The sequence below is a fragment of the Lynx rufus genome, unplaced genomic scaffold (assembly GCF_022079265.1).
Source record: "Lynx rufus isolate CCGP_SWC_20201006 ecotype Redwood Valley unplaced genomic scaffold, mLynRuf1.p SCAF_9, whole genome shotgun sequence".
In the NCBI taxonomy this organism is placed as follows: domain Eukaryota; kingdom Metazoa; phylum Chordata; class Mammalia; order Carnivora; family Felidae; genus Lynx; species Lynx rufus.
In genome coordinates, this window is record NW_025814897.1 from 16,693,547 (window position 1) to 16,717,452 (window position 23,906).

The window sequence follows — 23,906 nt, forward strand, 5'->3', positions numbered from 1 at the left end:
TAGGCTTGTTCTCCTTTTAGTGACTGGGGTTTGTTTTTGTTTGTATCTTTACTCTTGCTCCCCTCCCCCTCCCCCCTTGGTGAAACTTCTCCATTTCTTCTCAGAGCATCTGCTGTCTCCATGGAGGTCTCAGGCGTAGGCTGTGAGCGGGCAGTAGTAACACTCCCTCTAGAATGCACGATCGGCTGGGAGACAGGAAGGTAGGGCACTTGGCCACGGCCATCCCGTCTGAGTCCTGGTTAGAATCCGTGTCTCTGGGGCAGGGTCTCTACCTGTGGGGCTGAGGAGGAAGCTGGGACGGGTGGTGGATTTGGAGGCCCTAGGGAATGGCAGGTACTGTAGGTTTAAAGACCAGGTTAGAAAATTGTGTCTGAATGTACAGTTTCCTGGGGAAAGGGTCTGTTTTTCACTAGATTCTCAAAGAGGTTGAAACCCTCCAAAAAGAAGAACCATTTCGCTTGGCCTGTCTAGCCACTTCTCGGCACCCTGTGTCCATTCTTGGGGTCGCTGCCACTCTTGAGGTCAAGGGAATACTCTCAGGGGTATTCGTGGGCAGAAAGCTGCCCACAAAGGATTTCTGCACCTTTTTGAGAGGACTGAACTTAACTCTTACCGCAAAAACAGCATGTGCCTGTTGCAGGAAGTATTTAGGAAAGAACAAGGTTTTCGTTAATTCCAGCCGCCGTTTACCGAGTTCCTTCTATAGTCCGGGCGCCGTGGCAGGTGGTAAAGATACAGTAAATGATGAGTAAAACCCAGAGATGAGTGAAACTCTCTGCCCTGAAGAGACTTGGAGTACAGAGACAAGACCAAAGTAAGTGGAGGGTTGGAAGCCTACCAGAGTTCACTGAGGAGGCTCAGAGGAGGAGGAGACCGCATTACGTGGGCGAGGGATCAGGAGAGGCTTCATCAAGGAAGTGATTAGAGCTACAAGGTACAAAGAGGTGGACACATTGTTCCAGGTAGAGGAAACCAGGTCTCTACACCTGAAGGAGGACTCCGTGGCCTGCAGCACAGGGCAGTACGCCACGGGGAGAGACGAGACCAGGAAGGAAGGCCGGGCCACCCAAAAGGATCCACGTGAGGTTTTAGGACGGTGATTCTGCCAGTGATGAGGAATACAGATTGGAACAGTGAGAAGTTAGGGGGCCGCTGGGAAGAATTCAGGCAAGAAACAATGAGGGCTTTAAGGCAATGCCCGTGTGGATGTTCCCGTTGCCTCTACGAGAGCACCTTCGAGGAAATGGCAGTGTGGAGGAGAGAGGAAATGTGAATGAAAAATGCGCTCAAGCAAGGCCATCTCATTCCCAGGCTCACTCCTCTAGGGTCTTGTACTGATTTTGCCACTCACACCCTGTCCTTCCCCTAAACAAGTATAATCCACTAACCCCAGCAGGCCTTCAGCTCGTCGAAGACAAGCGAGGCTTCTTTGGGCTAAGTACCCTCAGTTTCTTCTATATCTTCTCATGTCATGTAATTTGGGTCCCCTTCCACCCCACCTCCTCTGGGCCTGTGTTTTTGGTGGTTACACATTGTGAAGCCACTGCCCTCTAGAACCCCTGTCTACATACTTTGTGCTGCCCAAACCATGCTCCTTTACTTCTGAGGTATGCACTTGTTACCTTGGTCTTAACAGCAGGCCCTCCTATTTGTCCTTATTAAATTTTGTCTTGTGAGATTGGCACCTGTCCCCAAGAGGTGGATTAAAAGGTTGAATAAAACAGGGCCAAAGACAAACCCCAAAGGCAAGTCCTTAGAGACCTTTCTCCTAACCATGACCAGATGAAGACTTTAAAGACTCCAAACCTTGAAAACACACGGTGGTGCCCCACTTTCCATATACGATTCAAATACAGTGGATCCTCGGGGCGCCTGGGTGGCGCAGTCGGTTAAGCGTCCGACTTCAGCCAGGTCACGATCTCGCGGTCTGTGAGTTCGAGCCCCGCGTCGGGCTCTGGGCTGATGGCTCAGAGCCTGGAGCCTGTTTCCGATTCTGTGGCTCCCTCTCTCTCTGCCCCTCCCCCGTTCATGCTCTGTCTCTCTCTGTCCCAAAAATAAATAAACGTTGGGAAAAAAAATTAAAAAAAAAAAAAAAAAGAATCAGAAATCTTTGATTTAAAAAAAAAAAAAAACAAATACAGTGGATCCTTGAACAATGCGGGGGGTGGGGGCACCGACTCCCCCCACGTAATTGAAAATCCATGTGTAACTTTTGACTCCCCTAAAACTTAACTGGCGATAGCCTGCCATTAGCCAGAAGCCTCATCAATAACGTAAGAAGTTGATTAACACATGTTTTGTATATGTATTAGATGCTGTGTATTCTTACAATAAAATAAGCTAACAAAAAAAAATTTTTTTTAAACGTTTTTATTTATTTTCGAGACAGAGAGAGACAGAGCATGAGCAGGGGAGGGCCAGAGCGAGAGGGAGACACAGAATCCGAAGCGGGCTCCAGGCTCCGAGCTGTCAGCACAGAGCTGACGCGGGGCTTGAACTCAGGGAGTGTGAGATCATGACCTGAGCTGAAGTCAGATGCTTAACCAACTGAGCCACCCAGGCGCCCCCTTACTGGTGCTCTAAGCAGTGGCTCAGGCTGCCCCCTCCAGCATCCCTGATGCCGTCCTTTCCTCAGTTGAGCAGTGTCTTGAGGATCAAGCCAATCCCTTATGTAAAGTACCTCCCTTACCAGTCTTGACTGTTACACCCACACCAGATCTCATGCTCTGTACCATGGGGACAGCGGAAGAGGTTCTGGCTTGCTACCTCGTGAATCCAGTTCTTCGGGGGAAGGGGATTCTGGGCTCAGCATGCATAGGTTAGAAAGCACCGGAGCTAGCATGAGGGATTATTGAATCGAAGCAACTAGAGGCCTATGGAAGGATATCAGAGGCTGGGGCTGGGTCAGCGCAGGACTTTGGAGGTAGGGCGATGACACTGCTAATTTGATTACCTTAGGGTTTCATCCAGAGTCAGCCCATACGTCAGACATCATGGTGTCTGAAGATTAAGGAGACAACCTACCTTACTATCCCTTAAAGAGTGGGGGTACAAAGAGAAGGCAGGCAGCCCAGGAGTGTGGAAGCAAATGCTTCTTTTCTCTTGGGGCAAGTCCACAGTCTCAGAGAAGAGCACAGGAGAGCTGACTAAGGTATAGAAGAGAAATGATTCCCCAAGATGAGGAGAGGGAGGAATGGTCATGGGGAATCAGGTCATTTCCGTAAGGTTACGACCTATCGAATATAGGTATAGTGAATGGTAGATGAATGGATGAATTTTGCTCAAGGGCAGGAATCCCATGATGCACTTCGGGAATAAGGAGCACAGCCGTCCTGTTCAACAGCAGGAGTTGAGGCTGAGAGGCAAGGTTGGTGGATGCTGGCAACTCTTCACGCTTAATAGCTTGCATTTCTTGACCGGGCAAGGAATAGAGAGGACAAGTAGATAAATGACACTTGGGGAAGGAATGGAGACACCCCTTTTGAGCAAGGGAAGGAGGGATGAATGGGAGGGGTGAGAAAGCTTTCACATCTGGTTGTCTCTATTTCCTTGAGGAAGTAGGAATTAAAGTTTTGAGGAGAGTGATAAGAATCGCCATTAAAAGATAAAAGAGTGAGGTCAGCTGATGGTCGAAGGCCGAGATCAGGCACTGGCAAATTCACCACAACCAGGTACTTTTTTGTAGCAGATACCAGCACCCCTGGAGCAAAAGCAGAAGACAGACCGCTGGGTTGACCCACCCCCAGGACGTGGATGGCGTCGGGCCAAGGAACAGGGTAATTAGAGCAGCTGGAGAAGACTGGACAGGGAGCCCCTGAGAGACCAGAAGGTAGTGGTTAGGATCAAAGCACTGGAAGTTTCAGGGCACCTGGCTGGCTCAGTCGATAAAGCATGCAACTCTTGATCTCAGGGTCATGAGTTCAAGCCCCGTGTTGGGCATAGAGCTTAGTTAAAAAAAAAAAAAAAAAAGCCAAAAAACAAAGCATTAGAGGTTCCGATGAGGCTTCTGAAGATTAGAGGGCAGAGGGGAATGCTTGTGGTCAGAAAGGGGACATTTTTAAATGGAGCTATTCAGAGTCCACAGTACATCTAAAAGAAGTAGGCTGCTCTGAGGCGCCTGGGTAGCTCAGTTGGTTGGGTGACCGACTTCGGCTCAGGTCATGATCTTGCAGTTTGTGAGTTCGAGCCCCGCGTCGGGCTCTGTGCTGACAGCTCGGAGCCTGGAGCCTGCTTCGGATTCTGTGTCTCCCCCCTCTCTCTATCCCTCCCCTGCTCACACTCTGTGTCTCTCTGTCTCTTAATAATAAATAAACGTTGAAAGAAAGAAGAAAGAAAGAAAGAAGGCTGCAGAGCGGAGACATGTCACAGGAGTGGAAGAGTCCAAGGGAAACACCCACCTGCAGAGGCCTTTGTGCCCCCTCCAGTGGAGTGGGTCCTGTCTCACAAGGGGAACCGACGCCAGAGAACCACTGGGTGACACCCGCTCAAGGCTGGTTCCATGCAAAGGACACACATAACCAAGAGGTGTGGTGGAGGTTCAAGTTGTAAGGGAAGAAACGAGCTGAGACTAAGAGGAGGGGGGTGTGTGGGATCAGAAGGAAAAAGAGAGACTCTTGGGTGGTGACCCTTGACATTTTGCAGCTTTGGAGGTCCCCTCATTTTCTTCTTAGCAAAAGGGAGTGGTACAACATAGCAGGGGAGAGATGGAGAGGTATGTGTTACACTTTAAAAAAATATTTACTTTTGAGACCGAAAGCGAGGGGGCATGCAGAGAGAGGGGGACAGAGGATCTGGAGTGGGCTCCATGCTGATAGGCGAGAGCCAAGAGCCAGGAGCCTGACGCAGGGATCGGGGCTTGAACGATGTGGGTCTCAAGGGGTCTTGGGGCTTGAACTCTGAGACCATGACCTGAGCCAGTCTGACGCTTAACTGACTGACCCCTTACTACACTTTTTTTTTTTAAGTTTATTTATTTATTTTGAGAGAGAGAGAAGCAGAGCACGTGAATGGGGGCGAGGCAGAGAAAGAGGGAGGGAGAGAGAATCTCAAGCAGGCCCATGCTGTCAGTGCAGAGCCCCACACGGGGCTTGAACTCAGGACTGGTACGATCCTGACCTGATCGGAAGTCAGACGCTTAGCCAACTCAGCCACGCAAGTCCCCCTGTATTTTTATAATTTTAAAAGAATAAAGATCCTTTAGAAAGCAACAGCAGGGGCTCTGCCTCGCAGGTACCCCCCCTCCACCGTCCAGATTCGAGCCTACGCCCATCTTTGCTTCCTGCCTTGGGTAGGGGAGGGCTCGGTCAGCCTCCCTCTTAATCCACCCCTCATTCCCAGTCCTGAGCTGCATTTCCCCCAGTGGCCAGCAGAGGGTCCTTCTATCGATAGATACATTTTAAAACCATTCTTGCCGAAGACGAGAGACTAGTGCCGTGGGCAAAGGAGGCCCCGCGGATGAGTGGCCTGGGGTGGTGGGAACAGAACTGAGTTGGTTCCAGAGTCCCCAGTCCAGTTCCTCCCCCGGTCCCATAGGACACTGCTACCCCCCTTTTGCCATAGGTACATAAAGCTCCTTACCAACTACTTCTCCCACAAATCCCTGCCCAGAGCACCCGTCTGCTAGATTAACTCCTGGCACTAAGCTGAGACAGGAGTTTTCTGCTTCTGCCTTGTTCCTCGTAAGCCAATTATCATCAACCCTTACCTTTCTGGGTCTAAGGAGCCTGCCCTGTTTGGAGGCTCCCTCTTGGGAAGGGGGGAAGGGTCTGGGATGGGAACTGGGGAGGTCTCAGAGAAAGAAAAGGATCAGTCTCAGGGAATGGAGGAGGACTATTTGGGGAAGAGGGAGCAGGTCCACTCTGAGGGAAAGTCCTTGGTAGGTGATAGGGGGATTGTTCTGGGAATGATGAGGTCTGGACTGAGGAATGAAGGGTCTCTTGAGCAATGGTTCTCAAAGTGTGGTCTCTAGACTAGCAGTATCAGCATCACCTAGGGACTTATTAGAGATGCCAATTCTCTGGCCCCACTGCGGATGCTGAGTCAGAAAGTCTGGGGGTAGGGCTAACAATTTGTTTTAACAAGCCCGCCAGATGATTCTGACATGGATCTCTGGAGCCATCACATCAACTCATACTTGTGCTTGACGTTTCTGAGCGTCAGTTTCCTTATCTGAAACGCGGGAGGATAATATTGACCTCATAAAATTGCCATGCGGACTGGTTAGACCATTCAGGCAGCTGATAGCTATTGAGTACTTTCTGTGTCCAAGTTCTAGGAATCCAGGGGAGAAAGATACAGACCTAGCTCTTTTCAGAGGTCACGTGGTTATGCCAGGTGCCTAGCACATAGTAGGCATTCAATAAATGTAGTTTCCCTCCTTTGCCAAGAAAATGGGAGCTTCTTCTGGGGGAAATAAAATGAACCATGGTAAGCCTGGCCTGGAGAGTAAGGATGTACGATCTATTCTTGAGAATAAACACTAAGGTCTTGGACATTTGAACCTCATGAGACTCTTTTGAGGCCGATCTGCAGGAATTTTTATCATCTCTATTTCATGGATGAAGCTCAGAGAGGTGGAGAAAGTTGCTTAAGAACACAGAATGAATCAAAGCATCAAAATCAGAAAGCAGATAACTGACTCCAGATTCAGGACATGGAAGATGTGCTCACAAAATGGGGAGAGGGTGCCCTAGAGAATGGGAAGGTCTGTTCTAGGGAAGAGGGAGGACTTTCATGGGTCCATGGCACGTGTTCAAACCCAGGGGATGGAAGGTTCAATTAGGGCAGGGGCTCTCGACTTCCTACCCAGTGGGGTCCACCGGGGAGCTTTTTAAAAACACTAAGAGCTGAGTCCTGAGATCAGGACTAACTGGTTTGCGGTACTATCTAGACATAGTTTCTAGACATCCCCCAAGTGATGTTTAACTCGTAGCCAAGGCTGAGGACCACGGCTCTGGGGCATGGGGTGTAAATCCTATGGTGTGGAAAGCTGATGGAACACTTGGAAATGTTGGTCTCTGAAGCTGGGGAAGCCTGTCCCGAGGAAAGGGGGACACTGTGTTCTTAAGAAAGGGGAGAACATTTTCCTGAGAATTGGAAAGTTGTACGCCAGGGAAAGGAGGGGAGTGTCATTAAGATGTGGTCATCTTGGGAGAATGGAAGAGCCTGTCTAGAAAACAGGACGGAGGGAGGGAGTCCATTTGAGAATAGGGTTCTGAGAGGCCCCATAGCAGGTGGGTAAAAGCAAAAACTTCAGGATTCAAGCCCCGTTCTGCTGCTGACTAGATGTGTCCTCTTGGGCACATTGCTTAACCAACCTCCTTATGCCTGTCTTTCTTTCTTTCTTTCTTTCTTTCTTTCTTTCTTTCTTTCTTTCTTTCTTTCTTTCTTTCTTTTCCTTCCTTCCTTCCTTCCTTCCTTCCTTCCTTCCTTCCTTCCTTCCTTCTTTCTTTCCTTCTTTTAAATTTATTATTTTTTAAAATTTACATCCAAGTAAGTTAACATATAGTGCAATAATGATTTCAGGAGTAGAATCCAGTGACTCATCCCCTGTGTATAACACCCAGTGCTCATCCCAACAAGTGTCCTCCTTAATGCCTCTTGCCCAATTAGCCCTTCCCCCCCCACTCAAAACCCCTTCAGCAACCTCAGTTTGTTCTCTGTATTTAAGAGTCTCTTATGGTTTGTCCCCCTCCTTGTTTTTATATGATTTTTGCTTCCCTTCCCTTATGTTCGTCTGTTTTGTATCTTAAATTCCACATGTGAGTGAAGTCATATATTTGTCTTTCTCTGACTAACTTCGCTTATTATAATACACTCCAGTTCCAACCACGTTGTCGCATGTTTCTTTATTTCTAAAGAGAGGTTGTAATGCCTGCCGCATGAGGACATTGGGAGAATGAAGTCAGATAACGCCAGGTCCATAATGATCGCTCAATGAATGCAACCATTGGCGATGGGGAGTCTATACTAGGGCATTGGAGTGAACTTGGAGAACGGAGGGTCCATCTGGAGAAGGAGAACGTTGGTCCTGAGGAACGGCGGTGATGTAGGGCATGGGGTGGGGGGGAAGGTAAGGAGGGCTGGATCCGAAACCCACTGAAGTTACAGTTACAGGGTGGAGCCTGGTGATGTCTTGAAGAGGCTGCCAGCCTCGGGGCGCTCATGCGCTGGAGAGGCTGGAGGAGGGGCTGATGAGCAGGGGAGAGGTTTGACTGCTAGTAACCTCTCAACTGCTGCAGTAAGAAGGTGGCTGCAGCACCAGCAGCCTCCCCTCCCATCTGCCTTTGCCCTGTGACAGGTGGGAACTTAAAAGCTCAGGTCACACGTCTCAACTGGCTAACCTACTTACCCCTAGAAGACTGGGTCTGGGGCAAGCAGGGACCAAGAGGAGCAAGAGTAAGGAGCAAAGCAGGGGAAAGCCCCAGAGTGTTCTGGAGACCTGCATTTGAAGGCTTGTGGGGTGAGGGAGAGAACGCACATGTGTGCTAGGAGATGCGGAAGGCCGTGTCTGTGAGCCCTGTACATGCCCTGGTGCATATGTGCTTGTGTATAAGGCTTGTGCCTGTCTTAAAGGCCTGAATTTGCCTGGGAGAATAAAGATGTCTGAAGCAGGTTGAGCTCTAAGTACCACCTTAACCTTGGAGCTCCTTTCAAGCTCTCCCAAGGCATCCACTCTCCTTCCCTTCTTAACTAGTTTCCTCCAGCTTAGAGAGCGAAAGTGGGGGTGGTGTGGGGAAAGGGGAGGAGGATATCCCAAGACTAGCTTTCAAAGCCTTTTATCTAGTTTGGGGAATCCCTGGGGGAAGCCTGAGCTCAAGGGCCAGAACCGAGGGAAACTGATGGCGTGTGTGTGTGTGCGTGCGTGCGCGCGCAGTCTGACAGCTTTCACAATCCCTTGAGAGAGATGGCATCTGCACCCTAATGCCCACCCCCCACCCCATATACGCACCACCGTCATCTAGTATGTATTCCAGGGACTTGTCCCCACTGCACGACTTCAGCTCCTTTCCTGTCTTCAAGTTGGCCTTTCGTCGCCAACCCCCCAGTCCCGGGGCCACACCTGCGCTGGCTCCGGCCTCCGCGTCGCCGGCACCGCCGTCCCCTTCGCCTTGCTCGCCCCCCGCCGGCTGCGGGGCCGCGCGGGCCCTTTAAGAACAGCGGGACCGGCGAGCAGTAGCTGGGAGCAGAGCGCAGTCGCCCGGCGGGCTCGGGAGGACACAGCGCCCGGGACCGGGCTCCGGGAACCGGGTGTGCGCAGCCCAGCCGAGTCGGGGCGCGCCCCCCTCGCCCCTCCCCATTCTTGTCATCTCTCGGCGGACTGGGGCCCGGGCCCTCCCCAGTCGCCCGCCCCGCCCCGGCCCCGCCCCGGCCCGCGCCGCCGGGACCGGGAGCCGGGCCGCGGTGCCGCAGCCGGAGGCAGGTGAGAAGGGCCCGGAGTCTCCATCCCCGGCCCGCGGCAGCGCCAAGCTTCCCAGTCCGCACCGGCCCGGGGGCGCATCAAGGTGACTAGGCACGCGGGAGATGGGGAGGGGGGAGCCCGCCGCGGGAGGCTAGTTGGCGCGGCGGTGGAGGGGGGAGGTCTTGGGTGCGGGTGGTGCGGCCGCCGGGGCCCCGGGGCGCCGGCGGGAGGGGCGGGCCGGGCGTCGCGCCCGGGGATGGGGAGGGGGATGCTGCGGGAGGCCCAGAGCCTCCTCTTCCTCCGCCTTCCCCCCGGTCCGCCCTGCGCGCACCCGGCTACCCAGACCAGCTAGCGGGCCGCCCCTTCCCTCCTCCCCGCTCCCCAACCCTCCAGTCCCCAGGGGCTGCTGGCCTGCGGGGTAAGGAGATTAGAGCCACCGCGGGGAGGGGGGAAGCGGGTGAGGGCTTGTAGGGGTCGGGCTGCGGCCAGGCTGGAGCCGGAGCTGGGGCTGGCCGGACCGAGGAGAGGTCGGAGCCGAGCGTTGCTGCGCCGGGAGTGGGGGGCAGGAGGGGGCAGACGCTCTGGCGGTGGGGAGTGGGGTGCTCTCCGTAGCAGATCTGCCCTGAGAAAGAGGCGGGGAGTGGGGGCGGGGGAGCATCAGAAGGCGAGGGAGGTTTGAGCCAAGGCTTGGGGGTCTCCGCCGAACCGAGCAGGCCCTCTCCCTGCAGGCCGGCGGCGTGATGGCGGAGAAGGCGCTGGAGGCCGTGGGCTGTGGACTAGGACCCGGGGCCGTGGCCATGGCCGTGGCGCTGGAGGACGGGGCGGAGCCCCCGATGCTGACCACGCACCTGAAGAAGGTGGAGAACCACATCACCGAAGCCCAGCGCTTCTCCCACCTACCCAAGCGCTCAGCAGTGGACATCGAGTTCGTGGAGCTGTCCTATTCCGTGCGGGAGGGGCCCTGCTGGCGCAAACGGGGTAAGGGAGCAGTCTGGTGGGGAGCTGTGGAGCCCCCAGGAGTTGCCTCGTGGAGAGCAGGAGGTCTGGGAGTCCCCTGTTCCGCACCAATGGGCCCCTGTGGGAGCACTGAAGTCTCAACCCGCTGGCTATGCACACAGTTGAGGCGGCGGGGCTGTGCTCCCCCCACACCCGTGAGCACTGTGTGGGACTCTAGGTTCAACTGGCTACTGGAGCTTTCTCCCTCTAAGTTGACATGATGACCTCGGGGGGGTTCAGTGACTCTTGCGGAGTTTTCCTTCTTTTTTTTTTTTAGGTAGAATTCCTGCCTTTGAGGGCTGGTGCGAGGAAGTGGGGGGCTGTGTTGCACAGGTTCTCCCCAGCGGTTAGCAACATCCTTGTACCCACAAAACACTGCTAATCCTAAAAGATGTTCTCATTCCTGTCATCTTACTCCATTCCTGCTGAAGTCCTCCAAGGCAGGGAGGGTGAGGGTTTAGCAAGAGAGATGACATCCTCACGTCACTAATAAGGAAACTGAGGTCCAGGGAAGTTGAGTAACTTGTCCAGTGCCACACAGCTCATACGTGGCAGAGCCGGGACCAGAAGCCAGGTTTTCCTGCTCTCTGCGTATTGTTTTTCCCGTCTCTTAACTTCCCTGGTACACCAATTCCCATCCCCTCCTCTTTTCTCTCATCAGCACAGGTGGGGAAGGGCTGGGGCTCTGAGTTCCTTGGAACCCTCGCCATCGCCTGGATCCCTTGCCCCTGGCCGGCCACGGCCACGGGCAGCTTGAGCTGGGCATAGAGAAGCTGAGGGGTTTATTTTGTTTTTGTTTTCCCCCAGAGCTGGGTGTGGACGAGGGGTGGAGCTGGGACATTGTTCTCTGAGATTTAAGAATAAGTTTGGGGTGCTTCCGAGCAGGACCAAGCATGAGCTGTCTCTGTACTCCCCACCCTCACTCCCATGAGTGACCAAAAGGTCACGGGGCCTGAGCCAATGGCAACTGAGGCCTCTGGGCCCCCTGCCCGGTGCCCGTCCCTGAGCAGCCTCTCCGCCCCGAGACCAGCTCTGGGCAAAATGAAGAGGTAGCCATTATGTCCTCAGCCCTCTCGTTTCCTCAGTTTCAAGGAGATGTGTAGATAAGAAAGAAATGTAGTTAGATGGACCGGTTGCTTCAACCCACCCACCCGTCACAAATTGGCACCTCTGACCAGGTCCTTTCTCCTTTGACCTCGCCAGCCCCATACTCTCCACTGTCCACTTTGCTGTCTCTTCTGCCCCTTGCCCTTTTCTTTGTCTTCTGTCCTCCTCTCTTTGACTTGTCTTTTCACTGGAGTCCCTCTCCCCTTGTCTGGAGGACAGAAAGCAATTAGAGAAGTTAGAGGTGGGCAGAGAGGAAAAAGAGAGAGGGATGTAGAGAGAGGGTAGTTTCTGCCTTTCCCAGGTAAGGATTTGCCACCCTTTTCCCCTAATTATTACGGTGTTTCTTGTTTTCATAACACTTTCCTATTAGTTATTATTAAATACCTCACTTAACATTCACAATAACCCTGTTATGCCTTGGGAGGAGATGTTACTGTCCTGATTTTGACAGGACTTGACAGAATTGCAAGAGAGTTACTGGCTGAGGCAGGACTAGAACTCTGATGTGTCTTTATGTCAAGGCCTGGCAGGCCCTTCCCATGAAGAGCAGCTATGGAACAGCAGGGGTTCAAAGACTGGGTTCCTAGCCACCTGTCCACTGGAAGATGACCTTGGGCCATCTGCTTACCCTCTCTTGGCCTCACTTTCCTCATCTGTGAATAGGGGTGATAAGAAATGTCATTGCACAGGCTTAGCTGAGACATTATCTGTGGAAATGCTTTGTGAAAGGCAAGTGTAAGATGATATTTGTATTAGGCATCAGTGTCCCATCTAGTGCTTGGCTGTGATTAAATGAGAGGAAGGTTCATCATTGCCAGTTTCCTCCCCTGCAAAAGAAATCATTTCCTGTGAGTGGTTCTGAAAGGCGTTTGCTGGAGTATACAACCACACGTCTTTCGGATTGATGGTCATAATGACTGAGGCAGAGGGATAGAACCTGTGACTTGCCCTCTCCCAGTGAAGAACTTGCTGTGTGACCTTGGGTGAGTCACTGGATGTCCCTGGGCCCCAGTTGGCTTGTCCATGTTGCTGTAGCAGCAACCCGGGTAATGAGTTTATAAACGGGAAAGCACTATCCAGGCCGTCGGTGCGATCAGGACCGCAGAGTGGACAGCAGCTGAGCCTCCTTCTGAATGGATGCGTCCAGAGGGATAGCTGGGTGCTGTGGAGGGAGAGTGAAAGATCACATCCCTTTGCTGTCTCTGCTAAGGAGGTATTGTGGAGAGGGAGTGGGGCTCAGTGGGGGTCGGAGGAGGGTGGTAATGAACAAAATCTCCGGTGGGAGATTGGTGTTTCTGCCTCACTGAGGCAGGTCTGCAAGCATACGAGGCAAGGCTGGTCTCATGGGCTTCCTCCTTCCTCTCTGCCTTGTTTTCCCGGGTGACTCCCTGTAGTCTCTGACCTCTGCTTCCTGGGTTGTGTTCTGTATATTCTCTCACATGGCAGAGCTCCTCCTTCCAAGGATTGGCGAGCCTCTGACTTTCCTCTCCATTTTTGAGTGCTGAGCATCCTTCAAGACTTAGCTCAATTGCCACTTCTTCCAGGAAGCCATTCTTGATATTCCCCTTGCCCCTCCACCCTCCTCAGTTCCATTTTCTGCATTCTCATTGTGCATTATTTGTGCTTCTATTATAACCCTTATTTTATCTTTCCTTAGATCCACAGACGTTCCCACCATTTTTACCTAGACTATGACTTTCTTTCTTTCTTTTTTTTCAATGTTTTTTATTTATTTTTGAGACAGAGAGAGACAGAGCATGAGCGGGGAAGGGGCAGAGAGAGAGGGAGACCCAGAATCTGAAGCAGGCTCCAGGCTGCAGGCTCTGAGCTGTCAGCACAGAGCCTGACGCGGGGCTCGAACTCACAGACTGTGAGATCATGACCTGAGCTGAAGTCGGACGCTCAACCAACTGAGCCACCCAGGTGCCCCAGATTATGACTTTCTTGAAAGCAGGAAATGTATCTTCTTCCTTTTTTTTTTTTTTTGTCCAGTGTCTGGTACAGAGCTTGGAATGTAGTGGATATCAATAAACATTTGTCAAGTGGAATTAATGATAAAATGTCATTTTTTAAATATACTCTATGTGCCAAGCACTGTGTCATATGCCTTTACATATATTATCTCATTGACTCTTTACAACAACCCTATGAGATAGGTACTATCATCCTCATTTTACAGATGAGGGACCTGGAGCTCAGAGAGGTTAAGCAACTTGCCTGAGGTCACACAGCTGGTAAGTGTGGAGCCAGAATTTGAACCTAGATCCACCTGACTCCAAATCGGTGCTCTTAATGCATATGCTGCCTCCCAACGAGTGAATGAATGATGAGATGTTACTGGGCCACGTTAGGGGCTGCAGAGACAAGCCTAGGGGGCCAAGGGAGCACAAAGAAGGCTTTTCCAGAATGAAGCAAAAGCTCTGAGAACACTCACTCCGGGAACACTTACTGAGCACCTAGTACCTGCCAGACGGTCTCCTGAGGTTACAAAGATGAGCAAGCCACAGACTCTGCCCCCAAGCAGCTCACAGACTAAGAGGCTGGGGGGGCAGGGGGGGAGAGACAGGCGCATCAAATAGCCACCGTGCTGGCATATGCAAAGCGCTATGGGAACACCGAGGACATTCGACCAGCTCACTCGGGCTGATCGTTGGGAAAATCTTCCTGGAGGCAGTGAGGGTCACTGCTGTGTGTACAGAAGGGGAGCAGGGTCGTCTATAAGCTTGACCCCGCTCTCCGCGACCATCCATGAGGTGTGGAGGTTTTTCATAGCCTACCGAAGAGTATGGTCACCTCTGATGCTTCGACATTAGGAGTGGCCATTTCTAGGGGACCAGGATGAGAGGGTGTGAATACTGTTGCTGCTCTGAAGGTCGTTCCTCCGTCCGAATCAGTTTACCCTGAGTAGGGACTGCCTATTTCAATAAAAGCCATGGCCGCTGCTAAGAGTTTGGGGCTCCTCTGTTCACTGCAACCCTGATCAGAAGTGCCTCCCTCCCTCACTGCAGGTTATAAGACCCTCCTCAAGTGCCTGTCGGGTAAATTCTGCCGCCGGGAGCTGATCGGCATCATGGGCCCCTCGGGGGCTGGCAAGTCCACATTCATGAACATCCTGGCAGGGTACAGGTGAGGACGCGGCTGGGGCGGAAGCGGGGAAAGGGGCCGGGAGGACGGATCCGGATCCCCGGGAGAGCCCAGAAGGGGATCTGAAGTGGCCTTGACCCCCCACCCGCGACCAATGTTCCTCCAGGGAGTCTGGCATGAAGGGGCAGATCCTGGTCAACGGGAGGCCGCGGGAACTGAGGACCTTCCGCAAGATGTCCTGTTACATCATGCAGGAAGACATGCTGCTCCCACACCTGACGGTGTTGGAAGCCATGATGGTGAGGGCTGGATGGCCGCCTCCTCCTCCCAGCCCCCGCTTCTGTCCCCCCGCCCCCATCCTCGAGGGGTCGAGGCAGGGCCCCCCTCCCACACACATCTGACCGGCCTACTCTCTGGGCCTCAGGTCTCTGCTAACCTGAAGCTGAGTGAGAAGCAAGAGGTGAAGAAGGAACTGGTGAGTGGGGAAGAGACAGGGGTGAGAACAGGACGGCTGCCCTGTGTGTGTTTCTGAGTCCTAGAGCCCCGAGTTGGGGGGGGGGGGCGGGTGGGGACAGTGGACTTAGGGGAAGACTTCTTTAAGTTGGGGCGGTGTGGGGGTGGGGAGGAGCGGAGACTCTGAAGCTGACCTGGGATGGGGGTGGGGCCTGGGCCAGGTGACGGAGATCCTGACAGCACTGGGCCTGATGTCCTGCTCCCACACGAGGACGGCCCTGCTCTCCGGTGGGCAGAGGAAGCGTCTGGCCATCGCCCTGGAGCTGGTCAACAACCCGCCGGTCATGTTCTTTGACGAACCCACCAGGTAGTTCTCCCCCTCCTCCCCCAGCAGGATGCCCCCTCCTCTCAGCCCTGAGCCCGGGGAATCTGCTCCACTGCTGGAGACCAGAGTCCGCTTTCGCAGCCTCCCGGGGCCAAGATAAGGGCTTACTCCTCGTCCGTCCCTGCCAATCCTATTGCCGTAGCAGCCCCATCCTTCATGCAGGCAGAAATCCCACGTCCTCCTTGACTGATGCCTCCCTCTCCTTCTCTTCCCCACAGCCAATCAGTCACCAAATCCTGCTGATTCTACCTCCTTTCTCCGTCTCTCAGATTTGCCCCACCCCCATCCCTAGTGCTCCTGCCTAAGTTCAGGACATCAGCTGCTCTTGCCCGCATTTCTGCAACCGACTCCTATCTCTTTGCCTCCAGTCTCCTCCAGCCAATCCTTCCTCCAAAGTGCAGCCAGAGAGAGCTTTCTAAAAGACAAGTCTGGCAATTCTCACTCCCTTGCTTGAAAACACACCCAACGGTTCCCATTTGCCCTCCTAATAAAATCAGAGGACTTACAAGGTCCTGGTCTGAACCTACTTCTCCAGCCTCACATCTTGCTTCATGCCGTCTTATATTTTATGCTCTAATAACACTGAATTGCTTATAATTCCCTGGGCCGGACATGTGTTTCCTGCCCCTAAGCTTTGCACATGCTGTGTCTTGTGCCTGGAATGCCCTTCGCCTCCATGCCTGCCCTTCCACCAGAGCTGGCGTAGCTCCTTCTTCTTCCACATGCACTCGGCAAACTTCTCTGACTGCCCTCCAACCCCTGTATGGCAGACCTGAACCCTCCCCTCTTTGTCAGGCCACGTTCCACATTATCTCAAGTGATCTGTGCGCTTCTCTCTCCCTCCCTCTGGACCGGAGTCTGTCTTAGTTATCCATCCCCGTAATCCCAGTGCCTGGCCTTCAACAGGTGCTCGCTGGATATTTGCTTGTTGAACTGAGTGGTGCTCCGGGCCTCTTGGTAACTCCAAACGCCTGAATCGTCCAGTATGTACAGGCTACGGGGATGGCCAGAGTGACTCCCTTCCTTGCCAGCTCCATCCCCTTCATAGCAGCCGCCCCACCCCAAACACTCCCTTCTTTGGCTCTGCCCACCTCACCCCACCCCACCCCCTTTCTCTGGACAGTGGTCTGGACAGCGCCTCCTGTTTCCAAGTGGTGTCCCTCATGAAGTCCCTGGCCCAGGGGGGCCGTACCATCATCTGCACCATCCACCAGCCCAGTGCCAAGCTCTTTGAGATGTTCGACAAGGTGAGGGTCTCTGGGCCTCACACGTGCCTGGCCTGCAACGGGGAGAGAGCAGGGCATCAGTAGAGGTGCTGGTGGGGCCTGCCGGGTCCACTGGCTGTGTTTTCCTCACCCTTCTCTTTCTGCCTCAGCTCTACATCCTGAGCCAGGGTCAGTGCATCTTCAAGGGCGTGGTCACCAACCTGATCCCCTACCTGAAGGGGCTCGGCTTGCACTGCCCCACTTACCACAACCCGGCTGATTTCAGTGAGTGATGACGCTGGGCCAAACCTGGGGGATCGGGTCATGCACCCGGGCCTCCTCGGGGGCAGAGGCCTCACTGTCACTGGCCTTCCCCACACACCCATGGAGGGGCTGGCTTGCCCTTGGGAACCAAGGATGCATCTTAGCTAAGCGCTCCCCTCTGTGCCTCCTAGTCATCGAAGTGGCCTCTGGAGAGTACGGAGACCTCAACCCCATGCTGTTCAGGGCTGTGCAGAATGGGCTCTGTACCATGGCTGAGAAGAAGAGCATCCCAGAGAAGAATGAGGTCCCCACCCCTTGCCCCCCTTGCCCTCAGGTGAGTAGGGGTGGAGACGGCAGAGAAGGAAAAGTGGGGGAGGGGGGATGGGACGATGGACAACGGCCCTGCCAAAGAGGCTTTCCCCCAGAGGCATCACAACCACTGGGTTCTAGGAAGAACCCAGAACTTGGAGTAGACCTAATATTAACAGCTGTGTGACCTTGGGCACGTTGCTCGATCTCTGAGCTTTGGCGTTCTCGTTCATTTATTTGTTCAGCAAGTTCTTACTGAGCATCTGTGTGTTGTCCTCGGTGCCGGCACGGTGCCACCTGGTAAGCCAAACCAATGCTGTCTCTCGCCTCATGGCCAAAACGTGTCCTACTGTCATCTGCAGCCTGGGGGTGACGACACTTACCTCCAGGGTCATTGGCAGGACTAACTAGATCATCACGTAAATGTCTTTGCACCGTAGGTCCACCCAGGAGAATGGGGAGCTAGTGCTCAAAAGTCCCAAACTCCCCAGGGGCTTGCAAGTGAGGGTTTTTAAGGCCAAAAGTTGGGGCAAGGGTCTCTTGAGAAGGTGGATGGCGTTCACTGGAGACCCATAAGGTCGTGCCAGCAGGTGCTGTGGTGCTGTTTCGTCCGGAGCAGATGGAGATCTTTCCCACCTCAAGAGAGTTGGAATCTGAAAAATCTTTGTTCTCTATGTTAGAGATTTCATTCGGTCCATCTGGTGCTTATATCTTTAGGGTAGTGATAATTAACCACTTGTGAGCTGGTGGCGTTGCACTCCTACAATCCCTTGGTTGGTCCAGCTGTGCCTGGAGGCCATATGACCTCTGGTTAATTCTTTCTTCTGAACTGATACGATGGATGCTGGCCTCAAAACCCAGAAGGGTTCTTTACTGTTGCTGCGGTCATTATTATCATTGCTAGATATGATTGTCATTATGCCCTTGGGGTAAAGGTTTCTTGATGGAGTAAAGAAGAGGAGTGACGGGTCTCCTATTAGCCCCCACAGGTGTCCTTGACCTCCTTGCTCTCTCCTGCCTCCCACGTTTTTACTTGTTCCTTGTCTCTTTCTCTCTCTCTCTCTCTCTCTCTCTCTCTTGGAATCTCGCTCCAGTTCATGACTCTGAGGCCAGCTTCCAGGCACGCACCTCAATGGTGGGGAATTTTCCATCAGTACACCTGGAGGACCCCTGCCCTGAGGAAGGGCTCAGGGGTTTTCCCATCACTGAGCTGGATGTGCAGTGAGTGGGTGGGACAGGCTCACCTAAGCCAATGTCCTCTCCCCAGGAAGTGGATCCCATTGAAAGCCACACCTTTGCCACCAGCACCCTTACACAGTTCTGCATCCTTTTCAAGAGGACCTTCTTGTCCATCCTCAGGGACACGGTGAGGCATCAAGTTGGGGGAGAAGAGGCTGGTAGAGGCCGGGCTTTGGGGGGGCATAGGATCTCAGCAGCTGGGAGGGGAATGTCCCCCCTCCCCCCAGCCCCCACCGCCGGCAGTCTCCCAGTGCCCCTGTGTGTCCGTGTGTCCGCGAGGGCAGCTCTGAGTTCCTACCCCAGTGTGGCTGCTCATCCCTGGCCTGCGGCCCATCCCCTCTCCTCACCCAGGTCCTGACCCACCTGCGGTTTGTGTCCCACGTGGTAATCGGCGTGCTCATTGGTCTCCTTTACCTGCACATCGGTAACGATGCCAGCAAGGTCTTCAACAACACCGGCTGCCTCTTCTTCTCCATGCTGTTCCTCATGTTTGCTGCCCTTATGCCAACTGTGCTCACCTGTGAGCTGAGCTGCCCTGGGTGGGGGGGGGGGGGAGGGGGGAGGCTGGGGGCACAGGGGGTCAGGGTATCAGACAGCTGTGCCTAATCTGCCTGTGTCCTCAGTCCCCTTAGAGATGGCAGTCTTCATGAGGGAGCATCTCAACTACTGGTACAGCCTCAAAGCGTATTATCTGGCCAAGACCATGGCCGACGTGCCCTTTCAGGTAAGCCTCTTCCTCCCTCCTACCTGGCTCCTTCCTCACTTGCTTGCTGGCCTCCCTCAACCCTGTCCCCTGCCATCCTTTCTCTTCCCTTTCACTTAGCAAATAGGCGGGGAGTCCCTACTGTGCACCAGGCGCTGGGATCCGGCAACGAATAAGACAGATGTAATCCTGACCTTGTGGAACTTATGTTCTTGTGGGAACGACCGATGACAGACAGACAGTGATAAGAATAATAACCCCGTGAATGACTCTGTAAATCTTATCCACGGCAGTGGGGGCTGGTGGAGTCCCTGGGGCCTTAGTGCTACTTGGTAGCCGGGAGACGTTGAGCTAGCCCCTGTCTCTCTCTGCTTCCACGTCCCCATCTATAAAGTGGGTGACGAGAGTATCTACCTCAGGGTCGTTTTTGAGGATTAAATGAGTTAATACGTGTAAAGTACTTGGAATAGTGCTTGGCAGGGGTGCCTGGGTGGCTCCGTCAGTTAAACGTCCGACTTCGGCTCAGGTCGTGGTCTCACGGTTCACGGGCTCGAGCCCCACGTCGGGCTCTGTGCTGACGGCTCAGAGCCTGGAGCCTGCTTCGGATTCTGTGACTCCCTCTCTCTCCGCCCCTCCCCTGCTCACGCTCTGTCTCTCAAAAGTAAACATTAAAATAAATTAAAAAAAAAAAAAAAAAAAAGAACAGTGCTTGGCATGCACTAAAGTGCCCACTAAATGTTAGCCAGTTTGGGTTGTTTTTTTTTTTTTGCCACTGCCACTCTTTTTCAAGCTCCAGGGCCACCAGTAATCCCGAGGGCACCTTTGTGCAGATTGGACGAAGATGCCCCTTCCTCAGGGCGGCTGCTGCCCCGCGCCAGGGTGCATGGCTTTGTGGGGAGAGCACAGCTGGATCTCGGCCTCTGGTGGCCTCTCGATTGGGTGCCCCTGTGCAGGGGGCAGCTTGCCGTACCGTACTCGTGGGTTTGGACTCCGCCTCCAGGAGCTGATAGCTCAGAGGGGGACAAAGTGTGCTTCCGATGTAGAGTTAATTAATCAACAATACAAAGAATAAGCTGGTCCAGGTTTCGGAGCTCAGATATGGAGAAGTCGCTGTGCCTGAACTGGTCAGAGTGGGTCTAATGGAAATGGTGACACCGGAGGAAGAGAATAGGTTCATATAGCCAGGAAGGAAGGGGTCATGGGTCAGCCTCGGGGGGGGGGGGCGGGGACAGCAGACAGAGCGCGGGGACAGGACTAAGCACGGACGCTCGAGGAAGAGCTGTTCTAGGGCTTCTACCATGCCCCTGGCTCGCGGCCCACTGCCCAGGCCTGTGTCCCCTCCCCAGGTGGTGTGCCCGGTGGTATACTGCAGCATTATGTACTGGATGACAGGCCAGCCAGCTGAAACCAGTCGCTTCCTGCTCTTCTCAGCCCTGGCCACTGCCACCGCCTTGGTGGCCCAGTCTTTGGGGCTGCTGATTGGAGCCGCCTCCAATTCCCTACAGGTGGGAGGGCCGGCACTTGGGGATCTTGAGGGGCGGTGCACGGGATCTGGTGGGAGGAAACAGGGGCTGGCATAGGAATGGATCTGTGGGAAACCCCGGGGCCACCTCAGTCCTGAGTCTATCCTGGTCACTCCTGTGATGGCCCGGTCCCCTTCCCTCCCCTCCAGGTGGCCACCTTTGTGGGCCCAGTTACCGCCATCCCTGTCCTCTTGTTCTCCGGTTTCTTTGTCAGCTTCAAGACCATCCCCACTTACCTGCAATGGAGCTCCTACCTCTCCTATGTCAGGTCAGTGCCCCTTCCCTCACCATCTGTCCCTGCTCCCCCCACCCCCACCCTCCGGCAGGAGCCCAGGCCCCAGGGCTGAGAGAGTTGCAACTGGGCCCTGGCGGTTTGCCCAGGGAACAGTGACCTATGCTCTGTATCCTGCTCTGATGTCCCCATGTGCCTAGGTATGGCTTTGAGGGTGTGATTCTGACCATCTATGGCATGGATCGAGAAGATCTGACCTGCCTGGAGGAGCACTGCCCTTTCCAGAATCCACAGAGTATCCTCCGAGCGTTGGATGTGGAGGACGCCAAGCTCTACATGGACTTCCTGGTCTTGGGCATCTTCTTCCTGGCCTTGCGGCTGCTGGCGTACCTTGTGCTCCGTTACCGGGTCAAGTCAGAGAGATAGAGCCTTGCCCTGGCCTGCGCCCCAGCCCCCGCAGCGGAAGCCCCCAGCCCCAGCCCTCTGGGACTGTTTTAACCTCGTAGACTTTGGCACTGGTTGCTGGTGCAGCCATCCTCCCCTCTCTCAGCTGCTCCACAGGCTGGCTGCTGGACTGCGCTCCCGGCCGTGGCCGTGGCAACCGGGGCTCCAGCCCTCCCCGCCATGCCCAGGAGTCTTCCCCAGTTGATGCAGTTTGTAGCTTCCTCCCTAGTCCCTCCAACATCTGCATGCAAAGACCACTAGGAGGCTGCCGCCCTCCTTCCCGCCCTCGGCACCCTCCTCTGTTGTCTGCCTGGGAGCCCCAGGGTCTCCAGGCCCCCACTTACAACTGACCAAAGTGGCCTCCTCTGGGGGTCCCCGCCACACAAGTGTTTGTAAACTGGACTGTTCTGAGGTTCAGGTTCCAGGGCTGGGCCCTGGTGGGGCCCCCTGGAAGTCCCATTTGGACACTGGAACGGAGCAGGGAAGGCTCTGGAAGTCTGTTCCTCCTCCTCACCTTCTCCCCACCCCCAGACCTGGCCGCCTTGGACAATCTGCTGGGACAGAAGCTGGGTTTTCTGTCTGGGTCGCCCCTCCCAATCCTGGGGATTGGAGAGGCCTGGGGCCACGGGACGCCCCGTTTACCCTTCCCCGTCCCCTTTGGTGGGGGTAGGGTCTGGTGGCACCTCTGCAATAATGTTCGTGTTTCTCTCTCACCTGCCACTGGAACTGGAGAACGCACTTTATTCTGGGGCATGAGTAGGAGAAGACCAAGCTTCCTTTCTTGCTTCTCCTGCCCGGTCCTGCAAAACTCCCTACCCTCCCCAGAGTTAACGGGCACATACATGCGAACAGGCAATCTCAGACCTACACACACTCGCTGTCCGCCGTGGCTCCGAGGAGCGATGGTGGCAGTGGTGGCGATGGGAGCTGCGGGAAGGGCAGTGCCGGCCTCCTCCTGGGCATGCCGCTTGGACTGTAAGGTTGAGGCTGGTGCTGCCCGGGGTGTCTCCAGGATCTGCAGGTGTCTACCCCCGAGTCTTCCTTCCCCTCCAAGTCAGGGGCGGCACAAGGCACTATCTCTCTGGAGTTCAGGAGCCAACACAAGCACAAGCACGGGCATCAGTTGGCCTTGGCCGCCTGCCACCCCATGCCCCCTCTCTTGTGCGTCAGGCTGGTATTCTCACTCTCTTACCCCTTCCCCAGCCGCTTGCTGCTCATTCAAACTCCCGTCTGGGTCTCTCCACACCCTTCCCATCAGCCAAGGCGGCCCCTGGGCACCAGAGCGACAGACACAGAACGTGTCTGGCCGTTGTGGTAGGTCCAAGGCTCATGCCGCTTCTGAGTTCCCCTTCCCCCAGGGCTCTTTCCCGCCCCCCGGATTTCTGTACACATACCACTCTTCCTTCTCTTGTCCTGCCACGGATTCCCGCCATCACCCAGAGATGCCGGTTGTATTTGTGGGGTTTCACCCATTATTAATAAAACCTATATTTATACAGTATGCCGTGTAGAAATGTGTACGGGCGTGGCACCCAGGACCACGGGCTGTGAGGGGTCTTCGAAGCACTTGGAAGGAGTGCGCACTTTAGGGAGTTTGTGGCAGTGGGTGGTAAGCCAAGCTAGTACATGTCAAGGTAGCGAACGTATAGCATATAAAGTACCTGTATTATGCTTTATATGTTACAAATGCTTTGTGTTCATTATCTCAAGAAAGTCCGATGCCGACTCTGCATCGTCCCTCATGATAACCCATTTTGCAGATGAGACAACTGAGACGTGGGCTAAGTAACTTGCCCAGGGACCCTTAGCTAATGGAGGTGAAGCCAGATCTGGGAACCGGGTCTTCTGCCTCCAGACTCTTCATTCTTGACACTGGCCAATGATGATGATGAGGGTGGACCTGCATGCTCTGTGTGGGTGCCTTGTGTCTGTCGCGTGGGTGTGTTCTCGCCAAGTGATCCACGTCCCTCTCTTCAGAATTCACTGAGCCCCGGTTGTGCCTGGCGGGGCAGGGTGGGGGGGGAGGGCATCTAGTCAGTGGTCATAAAGGGCAGCGAGAAGCAGGAAAGACCCCGGAGCCTAAGCGCTAGGATGAGAATACCAGGCACCTCACCGAACTTACCCCAGCTTTCTCTTTTTCTTCCTCTCTTCTCTCCTGCCCCCCACCCCCCAGCCCCGTCCCTGAGCCACACTTAACCAGGGCCCAGCCATCAGCCATCAGGACTGGACGTGGGTTGGTGGTCTGAGGTTTGCAGTAGACAACTGCCCAGAAGTCCTTGAAGGTTGGTGGCAAGGTGACCCAAGAAGTAGCACATTGTCTCACCCTCTTCCTTCCTGATCCTGAAGCTTGGGGACTGAAGGAAGGGACTGACATTGACCCTGCCAGCTGCTAGGACTACCTTGCGTCTGCTACATGCAGAGCTAAGTGTCCCGGGCCAGATGAGGGTCTAGTCTATTACTGGTTGGGTGCCTGCCTGGAAATGGACTTTTTTTTTTTTTAATTTTTTAAATGTTTATTTACTTTTGAGAGAGAGAGAGAGAGGGGCAGAGCACGAGTGGGGG

General features: G+C 54.2%; 1 protein-coding gene across 1 annotated transcript; it reads left to right on the forward strand.

Moving 5' to 3' along the window:
* Positions 1 to 12: 12 nt before the first annotated feature.
* ABCG4 (ATP binding cassette subfamily G member 4) lies at positions 13 to 22,843 on the forward strand. The gene is made up of 15 exons (XM_047069981.1): positions 13 to 200; positions 10,129 to 10,378; positions 14,512 to 14,629; positions 14,754 to 14,886; positions 15,012 to 15,062; positions 15,262 to 15,407; positions 16,549 to 16,672; positions 16,801 to 16,915; positions 17,086 to 17,228; positions 18,471 to 18,569; positions 18,794 to 18,962; positions 19,066 to 19,166; positions 20,492 to 20,650; positions 20,818 to 20,936; positions 21,101 to 22,843. Exons 1-15 carry the CDS (start codon positions 174 to 176, stop codon positions 21,324 to 21,326), a joined length of 1,980 nt encoding a protein of 659 aa, XP_046925937.1. The 5' UTR covers positions 13 to 173; the 3' UTR covers positions 21,327 to 22,843.
* The last annotated feature ends 1,063 nt before the right edge of the window (positions 22,844 to 23,906 follow it).